Source organism: Passer montanus, unplaced genomic scaffold, assembly GCF_014805655.1.
Source record: "Passer montanus isolate IOZ18808 unplaced genomic scaffold, ASM1480565v1 scaffold6, whole genome shotgun sequence".
Lineage (NCBI taxonomy): Eukaryota > Metazoa > Chordata > Aves > Passeriformes > Passeridae > Passer > Passer montanus.
The window spans coordinates 6359008-6371931 of NW_024371037.1; the positions used below are offsets into that span (position 1 = coordinate 6359008).

Genomic DNA, 12924 nt, shown 5'->3' on the forward strand with positions numbered 1-12924 from the left:
TCTAACTCTATACTCTTCACATTGCTTATGCAGAAGCAGTAGAATCAGTGGATGTGGCTCTGGGCACAGTGCAGCTGCTCACACAACGTACCACTTGATTTCAGCAAGAGTGCAGAGAACAGTTCCCAATCCCTCGTCCACAACACTCTCCTCATCACCATGTTAAATCACCCACTCTCAAACAAAGAGGTTCTGTGTTCTTCTTTTAATCTTCTACATGGCTGAATCATTGTACAAGTTCATTCAACTTTTTTGCTCAGGTAAAATTTCCACTGCAACAACAGAATTTTTATCTGTCAAACACATGAGTGAAACACAAGGTAGGAGTAAAGGAGCATGTAAAAAAATGCTTTCAAAAATTTTAATGTCTAAAAAAGTTCCAGGAGTAGAAAATTACTAAAACAGAATAAAATCATTTAATCAAGAATGCCTTTTCCCTTTACAATATTTTTTTTAAGAAACAGGACTCTTAGAGGCGCCATTTTTATTCCCTTGCACTGCCTCAGAAGACCTTAATGTGTAGAACAAAGCAGAAGAAGCTGCATGGCTCCTAAGAGGAAGATAAAAAGGCTTTGTTTTCTCGATCTACTAAACACCACACGAACCCAGTGTTCCAATAGCCTTTGGTCAGGCAATTCACAAAATATTCCTGTCCAGCCCTGGTAACACTGACAAATAAACCTCTGCTTCATGGCTTCAATACTCTCCAGGCTGGGTTTACCAGTCACCTGGAACCTGGGGCCCCTCTCTGAGTGACGGTCGTGGATCTTAAAATCAGTGGGAGACAAATGGAGGTAGGCAGAGGAGTCGCTGTTCTTGCGGATGCATCTGCCGTTCTTCTTGCACAGCACTTTGCTGCAGAGCTTGGCTGCTGAGGTCACATTAATGACGTAATGTCCCAAAGGTCCATCAATGTACTGCTTCACCGTTAAGCAGCTCTCCTGTGAAAAATAAACAACCACAACACACTTCTAGTATCTAGCACTATGTCCATGTTTATGATGTCTAGAAAGATGCTATTACTAAATTGTTCCTAGCTAAAGTAATCCATTGAGATAAATCTTGTTGGACTTACATACTCCAGAGATCTATAGATCTATTTGGTTTAAATGAGTTTATTTCCATGTGTAAGATTGGAAAAGTATTGACCTCTACTATAGTTTCTATTTGAGTGCCTGGTAGGAACATATAGTGTGAGACTAGGGAGGAGTTGCAGGAAGCAGGAAGAGAGGTCATATGGTTCACATCTGAGACTAACTGGTTGCTTATGTAGAGATTTCTGGTAACTGCTGACTAGGAAAAGTGCATGTTTTAACAGGTTTTAAAGCACAAATTAAGTCATCACTCTGGCTCTGATCGCTCGAATAGCTTCAGTTTACCAGGAGCCACATAATATTGATAAACCAGCACAGAAGTTGCTGCAATTGCAATTAGAAAGTTCCAGTTCAGATTTCCTGGTTCCTCTGACCAAGTTAGTGGTACTTTGCCAGAGACTTCAGGAGTAGGACAGTAGACTGTATGAATACCTGGGCACCAAAGGCCAGGTTTAGGAATGGGGGCTATTCTTCCATGCCTCCAGGGAAACTCCAGTCCTGCCTCCCATCTCTTCAAGAAGATTTATTTATGCAAGTCTGAAGAACCTGGGAGAAGTAACTAGGGCTTGTCTTCTGACATTATTTTCCATGTAACGTTTCAACATTAGCAACTGGAGAAAATACCTCACCTCCAGGCTCAGTTCCTTCACAGTCAATCTGGACAACTGCTGTAGTTACAAAGTAGAACACTGTAAAAAACAAGCTGTGCTTATATTTATATGGCATTGCTTTGAAATATGTCTATCTCCTCACCTGGACTCACTATTCCACTGAGCTACAAATGACCTGCCCGAAGCAGTGTGCTCTGGAGCAACAGGACTTGTCAGCCTAACAGAATTAATGAGACCTGAAATTATTACTGAGCCATCATCCTCAGCTGTTGGGTGATGGCACTGATAAAGATAGATTGGAGGGTGTGGTGCCAGACAGGAGGTACTGAGGTGATTCCTAAGAATTGGCAAACTGATCTGACCGACCTTTGAGCTGGCGTACTGCATACTGCCCCAGAGAACAACTCCAGCTGCTCCCAAAGCCGCGCTTTCCCCGATGGTACTGACCAGATCCCTCTGAAAAAGAAAGTCAAATCCACACATGAGAATAACAAATATAAAATGTTAAAGTAAAAAAGCACTGGGATATGGGCATCAGTTCTTTTTTTTTTCCCCCAGAGGGAACATTGGTCCTATGGTATATTCTTCTCAATAAAATCACTGTTTAGTTTAGAAAGCTCTTCTGTATCTCTGCAAAGGTTGGCATAGGTGGCATTCATCAGTGTGCCTCTTAAATAATGAAATCTTTGTCATTTATTCGCAAGGGTTCCTCCAACCAAGCCAGTGGAGTAAGAATTTAGTGATCTGTTTTATGTACTAGTCCTTGAATGATTACCAAACCTACCTAGGTAACATTTTTGGCAGGTGATGGTCAGTCTGATCACACATCAGTGGATCACCCTTAGAGTGTCTAGCTGCAGCTGATGGCTTTAGGCAGGGTCTAACTCGTGCTGGTTTAGCCATGTTACAGACAGGGCTGATATTTCTACCAGCATGAGTGCCATTAGTCCAAGAAAGATATCTTTGAAAAATGAACCTTTCTCCCTGCTAAAAGTGCCAAGTGGGGGAAAAAAAACCAAATGCACACACCTGCATATTTAACCATGTCCACTTTTAGAACTGAACCAATAAGCATCTGAGTTATAGCAATAGTAATAATACAACTCTACCAGAGCAATCTGAGTGTGCAACAGGAGTCACCAGTGCCTTGCCAACCACATGACAATGTATCTTGCAAGTGTCTTAAAGCCATTCTCTGAGATTATGAATATTGTGTCTAGGAAAATGCAATTAAACCTTCAAAAATATGTAGGAAGGAACTTCTTCCCCCATGTTTCAAGGCATACTCATTTACATCAAAAACCATTTTTGTCTTCAATAATTGATTAAAAAGTAATTCCTGATCAGTATTTGTAATGACAGACATTACAATATTTCTCAATTTGACAAAGAGAAAATTCCTTTTAAAATATACTTATGGTCTTTTATACAGTCTTTGCAACTCTTTAACTAGAGAATAATGAAAATACCAGCCAAATTATCTCAGTACAGTGCTGGCAAATTTAGAAAAACAAAATTACAGAATGGAAGAACTGTGTTATTATTAATTACTACTAAATAACATATTCCTCTATGGGGGAAGTGTAAGTGGGCCTGCATTGATTTATCAATGCATAGTTACGGAATTTCCATTCCTGAAACATTTGTGGCCTGAGAGATACAAAAAAAGCACAAATAAATATCATGGGAAAGGAAGAAGCCACTGAAGAGTTGAAGACAATTAGAGGGAATTCAGAGTGAGGAGTGGCTTTGACCCTCAACTAAAGGTTGGACAAAAAAGTGCAGAAGAACCTGAAAAAGCCTGGAAGAGTAGAGCTTGCCTGCTGGTTCTCAGTGCAGAGTTCAGAGTGATTTAAGGTGTAAGTGGTCTTGCCTGAAAGCTCCTGTTGCTGCTGATCACCCAAAGAGTCTTTTAGAGACTCTTAAAAGCACACAGACCAGTAGTACTTTTTAAAGGATAGTGGTGTGGACTGCAGGTGTTGTTTTCAGTGGGGTTAAGGAGGACAGGTATTTCCTATGGGAATTAAATAATTAGTCAGTTTTTTAAAAACAAATGTATATGTTAATTAAAGATCAAAATACCAAGCGTTAAAAGAATGTGAAATTCAGACTGTTTTGTTGGTAATGAGGGTTCCCAGGCCTTCATCATCTGCAAAACATTGTATGAAGTTTACCCAGATGCAAAGACTGGACTGTGATTCTACATTACTCACATGACAGTTGAGTGATTTTGCACTAACACATTTCATACCTCATTGAAAAATGAATTAAAACTTATCAGACCTCCAGAACAAATAATAAATAAATATTTAGGATTGCTGGATGAACTAGGACCCGAGAAAACCCTGAAATAAATTTTTTTGTAAATAATTGCTCTGGGAATTAGAGTGCTTGACCGGAAGTCAGTAAATCTAGTTTTTATAACTCCATATTCCATATCTTTCTTTTGTTAGTTTTATCAGATCCACAAAAATATTACAGCACTTCATGTCCAGTTCATATGGATATAAAATTGACAAAACTAATCCTTAAAGTTCATCCGGGCCTCTAGATGTGTGAAGTTCAATGGTACTGATAATTTCACACCTAAGTCCCTGAGGCACCTGCTCTTCCACTTTCCTGCAATCTAGAATTGCCACCTTGACAACACTGAGAAATTCAGCACTTATCTCTGGCTAAGGCCAAAATTTGGCATTTTATTGGAAGGTATGTTTTCCTAGGGATTCTTAAAGGACTCTTACAGCACTTGCTTGGGTGCTAGATGCTGGTGAAAACAGCAGTTCACCACAAAAATATTGTATAGTGGGACTTCATTTAAATTCTTTCCTTACACCTTACATTTTTTGTATTCTTTGGAACAAAGATCAGGTGCTAAGAGTCCTTCCCAGAATGAGAGAAATAGAAATAGCTGGTCTGATACATAATCTCCAGATAACCCTGTGGAGAGGGTTACATTCATCATGAGGTTTCAGATGACATCTCTGTCTGATACCATTTCACTTTGCACCAACTCAATGAATGCTCAAAGGAGAGAAAGATAAATAAGTGGGAACCCAACTACAGCTTATGATAAATTTGTGTCAATAATGAAGAACTGAGTAAGGCACATGAACTCCCTCAGCAGCCTCAGACACAGCAGTCCTGGCTTTGGGACTGAACCATGTGCCCCTTCTCACAATGCACAGCTTGGCATTGGTGGGGGCTCACTGGAATGGCTCTTCTTTGAGAGTGTAATAAAAGCCTCATATGGAAGAAAACATGCAATTTAAAAAAATAGATATTTTAAATATTAATGTCTTATCATTTGTCTAGCTGGGGAATCCTAATTTGTTTCTTGTATCAGACTTTAGCAACTGGTATTTGTCCAAGTGATTAACAAATCAACAAGCTTCTTCCCTTGTGATGCTCATTTTTGTTCAAGCTTTTGGGAGCAGTGTGTAACTCCTTAAGACTAGGCTGGGCTTCCCCCAAATGGACACCTCATTCAGCAGGGAGGAGGAGGCTCTATTGTCTGTCAATGTTTCTTTGTATTTAGATCACCCAAGTCACTGCAATGGACCTTAAAAGACTAGGAAGTGAACTAAACCATTAGTTTTGGAGCTCAAGATTAATGTGAAACAAGACAGTCAATTTTAGTTACATGTTGAGGAAAGAAAAATATGTGTAATCTTGAAGAGCCTTAGTTACAGATGAGAGTTTTCTGTATCAGCAATATTAGTTCAAGCCTGGCATGGTTGCAGGGGTTGGTCTCTATACACATGCACACCTGGTCATCAAAGACTATCTGTAGGGGAGCAACAGGATTGCTATCCATTATTAATAATTTGCCAGTTGTCATCTTGCTTTATTAATGATCTCAGCCATCTAGTCAGGAAGCACAGATGCTACTGCGCAACTTCCCTCCCCCACATGCTTAGTAGTGAATTGTCTCAGCAGAAAGTTTCTAAATACCCTACAGATGGCAAACTGCTTATACACATTTACAGCAAATATAAAAACCTTTCATAATGATTTGGATCCCAATTCAGAATTTATAAATGGTTTCCAAGACAAAAAGCAGGATTAATTTCTCAGACACCTTATGCACAACTCACCGGATTTCCAGATGCAGTCAGGCTGAAAGGAACAGCACACACAGCTACAGCATCTGTCTGGGACCTGGGCCTTTCTTTCTGAAGGTTTGATAGACCTGTGTCTCCCCCTCAGTGACTCTGACTCACAACCACTTTTTCTGACTCCACTGTGCAATTTCACATAAACCCTTTGTAGAGAAGGGCTTTCATACAAGTCTTGAATGTCAGTAGTGTTTCTGTTGGAACAGAAAGCACAGCTCTTGCAGAGCTCGATGGTTCAAGGCTGTGGTTGTCCTGACCCAGTCCCTGCCAGAGGTCAGGTGACTATCCCATCTGCCCACTGTCCTGATTTTTATGTGGCCATTTAGCCTGGATGTCATTGTCCTGGTACCTCTCCTTGTCACCTTCATGCACATTGTTTCTGGAGCTCAGAGGTTTCATGGCTTGTTTGTAACTGTGAGCATCACTTAGGAGCTTGGCATGGGTCAAATGAGAAGCTCCAACCTAGTCTAAAACCTAAACATACAAAACCACATTTAAATCATTCTGGTGGCTCTAGGGCTATTAAAGAGTACAAGAATATTTTTTTTTATTATTTCTATGTTTTTAAATACAAGTCTGCATGTTCCTGTCAGACCCCAAGCTGTTCTCACAGATTATGTGTGAAGTCTGGCCACATTAAGCCCTGTCCCATGAGTACCCTGCTCATGCTGTCCTTATTAGAAAATATGTAGTGGAGCATAATCCAAATATGTTTCTCTAGCTGTGTAAAGATCTTTTTAAAATTGTAAAGCAATCTTTCAAGTATCCAAAAGTTAGTGGCTACATGCAACTGGAAAGCAGGCTGGGGAGTTAAAGAATGTAACCTGAGAGAAGCATCACTCCAAAGTATTACTGCACTGTTCAGAAAACATCTTAAGGTAAAAGAGTAACTATGTACCACCACAGATTTTGAACTCACATATAACAGCATGCTAGTATTCATAGCTTCCAGCAACATTCATGGTATCTTTATATTGATCAAGGGACTAATTAATTTTATAAAAATGTATTATTACAGACTGCATTTGAAGAATTCTTATGTATTTCCTAGCCTGAGCTCTTCAGTGTAGGTGTTCTGGGTGACATCCTGCCTGAGCTGACCCCAGTGACTCCTTGCCTTCAGGACTAGGCTGGCCTATCTGCCCATAATTTCTGAGTCAGCTAACACCTGTGATTTCCACAGAGAAAAGAGCTCCAGAGAGTTCCTGGTTGCTGAAAATGAATTAGACCAAAATCCTAATTACTTCTATGTGCTATTTGCTTCTCAGGGGCAGCCTGAAAGTATAATTTTCTTCCTGGGGTCAGCTTGAAACATTTCTCAGGCTCTCAGGGATCTGCTGCACCTCCTCAGCTCCAGCCTCAGGCTGAAGCCCTCCATAGCCTGTGGCTCACTGGACTGAACTTTGCCTTTTCCCTTGCCAATTCTCTCCCTTTTTCTGTTCTAGTTTGAGTCAGGAACTTGACTCTGGCAGCATTAGAAGGAATGTCTCACACAGGTCTCCATAAAATAAAGGGAGGGAGAACCCCCAGATGCCCTTTGTCATCAAGGGGTTATTTCCATGAGTTCCAAGTCCCAGATCTTCTCCTTTCTCATGGAATTGATAGAAACCAAAGAAAAGCTTTTGGCACTTGAAGCAACTGTTAGAGAAATGAATAAGTTAATAAGTCTGTGCATCTCTATTATGTGGATAAACAAAATTGGAGCAATAATCAATTAGAGAAATGAATAAGTGTCTGTGCATCTGTGCATCTCTATTATGTGGATAAACAAAATTGGAGCAATAATCATCATTACATATCCAGAAAGTCTGAGATTTTCACATATATAATTTACCATCAGTGTTGTGGCCACTACATATTTATTGCACTTGAACACTGGTTAATGGAACATTGCATGACTCAAAAACTGGGTTTCTTTGATAAAAGGACTCCACAGTTTAGCATTAAATGTTAGACGTGAACATGTTGTACTTCTGAAAAGCGAAATAGATAGCCAATGCTCATCATGCAGGAGTTAGGAACTCCAGGACAGATTGCTTTACTTGAACTAGTTTATTTCTATATTGAATAAATTTACATTTGCATAAAGAAACAAAAAAGCCCTGAGGATCCTTTCTCATGAAACTTTATCTTTCCATTGCACTAATTAATTTTAAATGTCACAATATCTGTCAAGCTCATTTCACAAGCTGCCCTGAAAAATAAAAATATCAGAATGAATTACTTCCTTAAGGAATATGTTTCTTTGTACTTTATCTCTAAATTACCTTCATTAAAAATATACAATGTTATCTCACAGAGGTAGACCAAACCACTGCAAGATTAACTCTTGAAAGGCACAGAGTTTTGTACTGTGAGTACAGTACTTCCTCTCAGGAGCCGCCTTAAATGTGAAAAACAAATGTGTAAGTGCTTTTAGAACATATCTTTTCTAAGAGGCTATTTCTAATTCCTACATTTTGAAAGAAGTCTGTCTGCTTACCTCTGTTAAAACATGGAAAGTATAGGCATAAAATGGTCTGGAGTAAACAAATACAGGCAAAACATAGTCATTTCTAGCAATTGAGGCAATGCGTATTGCCTCTTTAACCCGATAGTGAACAAATTTTAGTGCATTTGGACTTGACTTCAGAATATAATCCAGGTATATGGAAGGATAGAGAGCAGTGCTTTCCTTCCACAGCCAAAGCAGGAGGTCGTTGCGGAAAGACTCGATGGGTGGGCATTTCCCTGTGTATGTTTGGGGGTGTTCTTTGTAATCGTAATTGTAGCAGTCTGGGTAAAGATAGTAACCCCACAAACCATCTGGTCTCATATGCTCAGCCAGAAGAATGGTGTTATTCATAAAACTCCTGCCAGCGTTTTCAAATTCCTCTTTAGCCACTTTCCTAATTTTGTCCTCTGACCACCGAGGATGCCGTCTCCTAACAATCTCCAGAGATTTATTTCTATAAATGCTTTTATTGCCCCAGTTCCTATCCCACTGGGGCCTCCAGTTTTCCCAATCAATGACTGCAAGTCCCTGAAATTTCTTCATGGGTATGCAATAGTCAATGTCAGACTTTGCTTTGCTAAGGTGTTTGATAAGACTTTCGTTCTGGGGCACCCCTCCATTAACGGGATCTCCATTATCTGAGTAGTAGGGGTAGTGTCCCAAATGGGTGTGATAGAAGATTGTCACGTTGGATCCACTCAGAGTCTCATTGATGTTGGATGCAATGTCAAAAACACCGAGATCCAGGTCCACCCTGTAGCGCAGCCGGCACTGCTCGGTGGGCGCGTTCCAAACAACCACGAAGGGCTTGTGCAGAACCGGAGGGGCCCGTGCTGGCTTCGGCAGCGCGGCGTCGGCCAGAGCGAGCAGTGCCACCGCTGCCAGCGCTGTCACCCAAGCATCCATGGCTTGGGCTTTCCTGGGAAATTGCTAGGATGTGCCCTTGAAAACAAAAACCAAGATGAGGTGTTAGAAGGGCGGCATGGAGGCAAATTTGATGGTAAGGGTATGTCATTTGGTTTGATGTGCTTTTGATAACATTGAACTCAGCGCAAAGAGAGAAAAGTGCAAAACTGATCTTGTAAAAGTTAACACTAATTTCAAATGCTTTGAAAAACATTTTGATGGACTACACTGTCTGAAAACTGCACTTCCTTTTCACCCAGACTCCTCACACAGTTGTTTTAGACCTTTCCATGACATTTATTTGCTCCCTCATGTCTACAAAACTAGATAATAAAGCAATAACATAAAATGACAATATAAAAAAAGAATGTGCACTCATTCGAAATTTCAGCTTCCAAACAAGCTCTGCTATGGTCAGCCTGACTTGCCAAGAAATTATCACAGCAAGGCTACAGCCTTTACTATCTGTATATTCAAATGGTCACAATAGGAAAGGTAACTTAGACAAAAGGCAGACACTTCTACCTCATACGGATTAATGAAGACAACTCAGAAACTCTGCAGTTTTCAGGATATGAAAATACTGTTATCTACCTCTAAATTTCATTTTCATTTTCTAAATGAATAGAGGCAAGAGTGATAATCAATCTCCAGTCTAGGAGAGGGATACTATTAATGACTTAGTGGTCTAAGCTACTTATTCCAAAGACAAATTAAATATCTGTATGTTAAAGATAAGTTCCATTAAACAGGTCTGAACTAGCTGAAAGAACGTGCTGTATCTTTGAAATATATACGTTTTTAGAAATGAGGGGTATTCATATTAATTTTTCCTTTCAAGGTCTGATGTTTTCCCTGATGGTCACATGGCTTGGGGCTGCAGTACTCTGGGAGCTGCCAGAGCTGCAAGGCTGGGACCCCCAACACACCCCTGCTTTGTACCCCATGTCCACAACTGGCTGCTCCAGAATTTGCCTCTGCTCCAGAATCTGTCTCTGCTCCAGTCTCATCACCAAGAAGCACAACTCAGCTCTGTCCTGGGTTTGTTATTCAGATTTCTTTGCTGATCTTTTTATGCTACAGAGATTATTAAAAAGGTTTCTCTGTTAATATGCATAGTTTATCATCTCAGTTGTTATTTTCTATTATTCACCATTTTAGGCACATGTTAAATTACTGCAATCGTGTGCATTGCAGGTTCGATTCATGCACCAGATATGTGAATTTTAAATGTCATGAAACTGGATGTTTCCCTATTTTTACATCCATTTGAGTGATTTCTTTCCTTGCCTGTAAAGTCTAGCTTTACTTGTCCCTGGTATTTCCTCAGTTAACATCAGTTAATCAATGATTAGAAGAGCTTTCCCCTGTTTGAAAATATGTTTGCTCTAATAAGTTATATAATACAGGATTTCTTCCTCTTTCATTTGTCCTTCTATGCCATTCTTCCATCCTCTGGGTTTGGTGCTTTTCCCATCTGACACTGTTCTCCTACTTTTCTGCCTTTCCCTTAAACTCTACTTTATGTCCTTATGTCTCCTACAGAACAGTCCTCTGTCCTCAGTTTTGTAGTTTTCTATCCTCAGTCCCAGAAAAGCATTGAGTTCCCTCACCTGTGGTCTGATTTGAGAGCAGCTTCCCAAGATGAGAAGGAAGCAATTTGCAGGAGCTGTGGCTGGGGTGGGGAGTGAAAGATGGGACAGCAAGAAGCCAAGGTGCAGGATTTCCCAGGAGCAAGCCCTCACTGCCAAGCTGGAGAGTTATGCTCTGTGGTTTCCTCACCCACTATCTGAATGCTTGTTCTGTAGACCTAAATACAGATTGAGCACCCAAGTTTTAAAATATTGTTCATAGTCCTCTAGATCCTATTAAGGACAACATCCTTGAGTGAAATGGGCCATTGCCACCAAGCCAACACTATTTAAAAGCCTGCCTGCTCAAAAAGGACAGAAGGTTATTTTCACTGCACTGTTGGAAGTAAGTCTTATGCTTGAAACTGGTATATTTTTCTCCATTTTCCTGCAGTTTTGCATAATTATCTAAGTAAAGCCATGGCCTGAGAAAAACAAACAAACAAAAAAGCCACAAAACCTGCCTTTCCCTTTCCATTTTCAACAAACTGAGGAACACACCACAGTACTCTGCATTTCTTGTTTGATGGAGCAAATGATCTTTCTACATCGATAAGTGTTTTTGCATTATTTGGACTGGATTGCTTTGCAGTACACATGAACAAATCCATAAGATAAACACCAATTTTCTCAAAAAGTGGTAGCTCAGATGGAATGGGAAGAGCATCAGGAGATTTGGACTGGATTGCTTTGCAGTGAACAAATGAACAAATCCATAAGACAAACACCAATTTTCTCAAAAAGTGGTAGCTCAGATGGAATGGGAAGAGCATCAGGAAAAAGGAAAAAACCTTTAGTGAATTTCTGTGTAAGAAAAGATCTGGGAAAAGATCCCAGCTTCCTGTTCCCACAATCCAAATGCTGGATTGTTCAGCCTTGTGTTATTATGTACATATAATTAGATCAGCTTTTCAGATATCAGTGACTAACACAGTACAGTTCTTGTCTGGATCTGAGACCCCTAGACATTAGAATATTGCAGATAATAAATCATAACAGAGCTAGGTCATGAGATAATATTGCAGGGTAATTTTAAGTTATGTATTTTTCATTCTTGGGCAATTCTTGTTGCCTGACAAGATTTTAAAGCCCCTGACAAGACTTTAAATAACGGAGCAGTTGGAGCTGGAAGGGACATCTGGAGGTCACGTAGCTCACCCTCAGAGTTGTTCATTCAGGATAAAACATCACAAGTGACAAAATGAAAACATTTATCTCAGGAAATGTCGAATAGTTCTCAAGATTTGAATTGACCAAATCCTTGAAATTGTGAAGAAGGCTCGACATGTTGCTCATCTCTAGAATGCAGATTTCTGCACCTACAAGATGAATCCCACAAAAAAAAAAAAAAAAAAAAAAAAGGGTGGAAATCTGTCTAACCCTGCTCAAGCTGTTTAGAAGCTAGGATGTGATCAAGGGCAGTCATTCAGGATCCTCTAGTGAATACTTGATACCTCCAAAAGGTGCTGTAAATTCCTTATTTAAAGATACATATCAGCTATCCAGTGATCTCTATTAATCTAAATAAGATGATAAGTGCATAGATAACATGCCTAGCTTTCAAATGGCTAAAGCATCTCACTGAAATTAAAGCACTGCATTTCATTGCAAAGCATCTCACTTTGCATGATACTTTTCATTCCACAGAGGAGACATTACCATATACACAGATCCTTAAAGGGGAGATAATTAGAAGAAAAAGATCATAATTTGAAAAAGTTCCAATATAGTTTCATTAATCTGCAATTAATTCTAATGTTATTTGCAGATGGGAATTTAATTACAGACACTTTTTCTCTAAAAAGTCTTCTGAAGGCAAGGGAAACAAGATTTCAAAGAAGCAGACAAGCCTATATTTCTGAATGACAAGAAAATAAATTATCTGTTTTTCCACAATGCATGAAGGAACCTCTAAACAAGAACAAAACATCTTTTATTACAATTTCCATTGCTCTGTCTCTGGACTTCGTCCTTTTTACTCTCATCCATGGCCACTAATTGGAGCGCTTTAATCCCTGTTTTTAATGAGCACAGACACTAACGATTCTTTCCTAAAGCTCATTATCAACTTTG

General features: G+C 39.7%; 1 protein-coding gene across 1 annotated transcript; it reads right to left on the reverse strand.

Moving 5' to 3' along the window:
* Positions 1-512: 512 nt before the first annotated feature.
* Positions 513-9220, reverse strand: LOC120510742 (hyaluronidase-1-like). The gene is made up of 3 exons (XM_039726894.1): positions 8303-9220; positions 2072-2161; positions 513-941 (listed from the first exon to the last, which is right to left on the reverse strand). Exons 1-3 carry the CDS (start codon positions 9218-9220, stop codon positions 513-515), a joined length of 1437 nt encoding a protein of 478 aa, XP_039582828.1.
* Positions 9221-12924: the final 3704 nt, after the last annotated feature.

Bases quoted from the DNA above. Each gene is read 5' to 3' on its own strand.
- LOC120510742 (XM_039726894.1), bottom strand. From the start codon at position 9,220: ATGGATGCTTGGGTGACAGCGCTGGCAGCGGTGGCACTGCTCGCTCTG. The intron at 2,162-8,302 runs GTAAGCAGACAG...TTTCTTTTTCAG, and splicing joins CTTTCCATGTTTTAACAGAG to AGGGATCTGGTCAGTACCAT. The intron at 942-2,071 runs GTCGGTCAGATC...TATTTTTCACAG, and splicing joins TGCAGTACGCCAGCTCAAAG to GAGAGCTGCTTAACGGTGAA.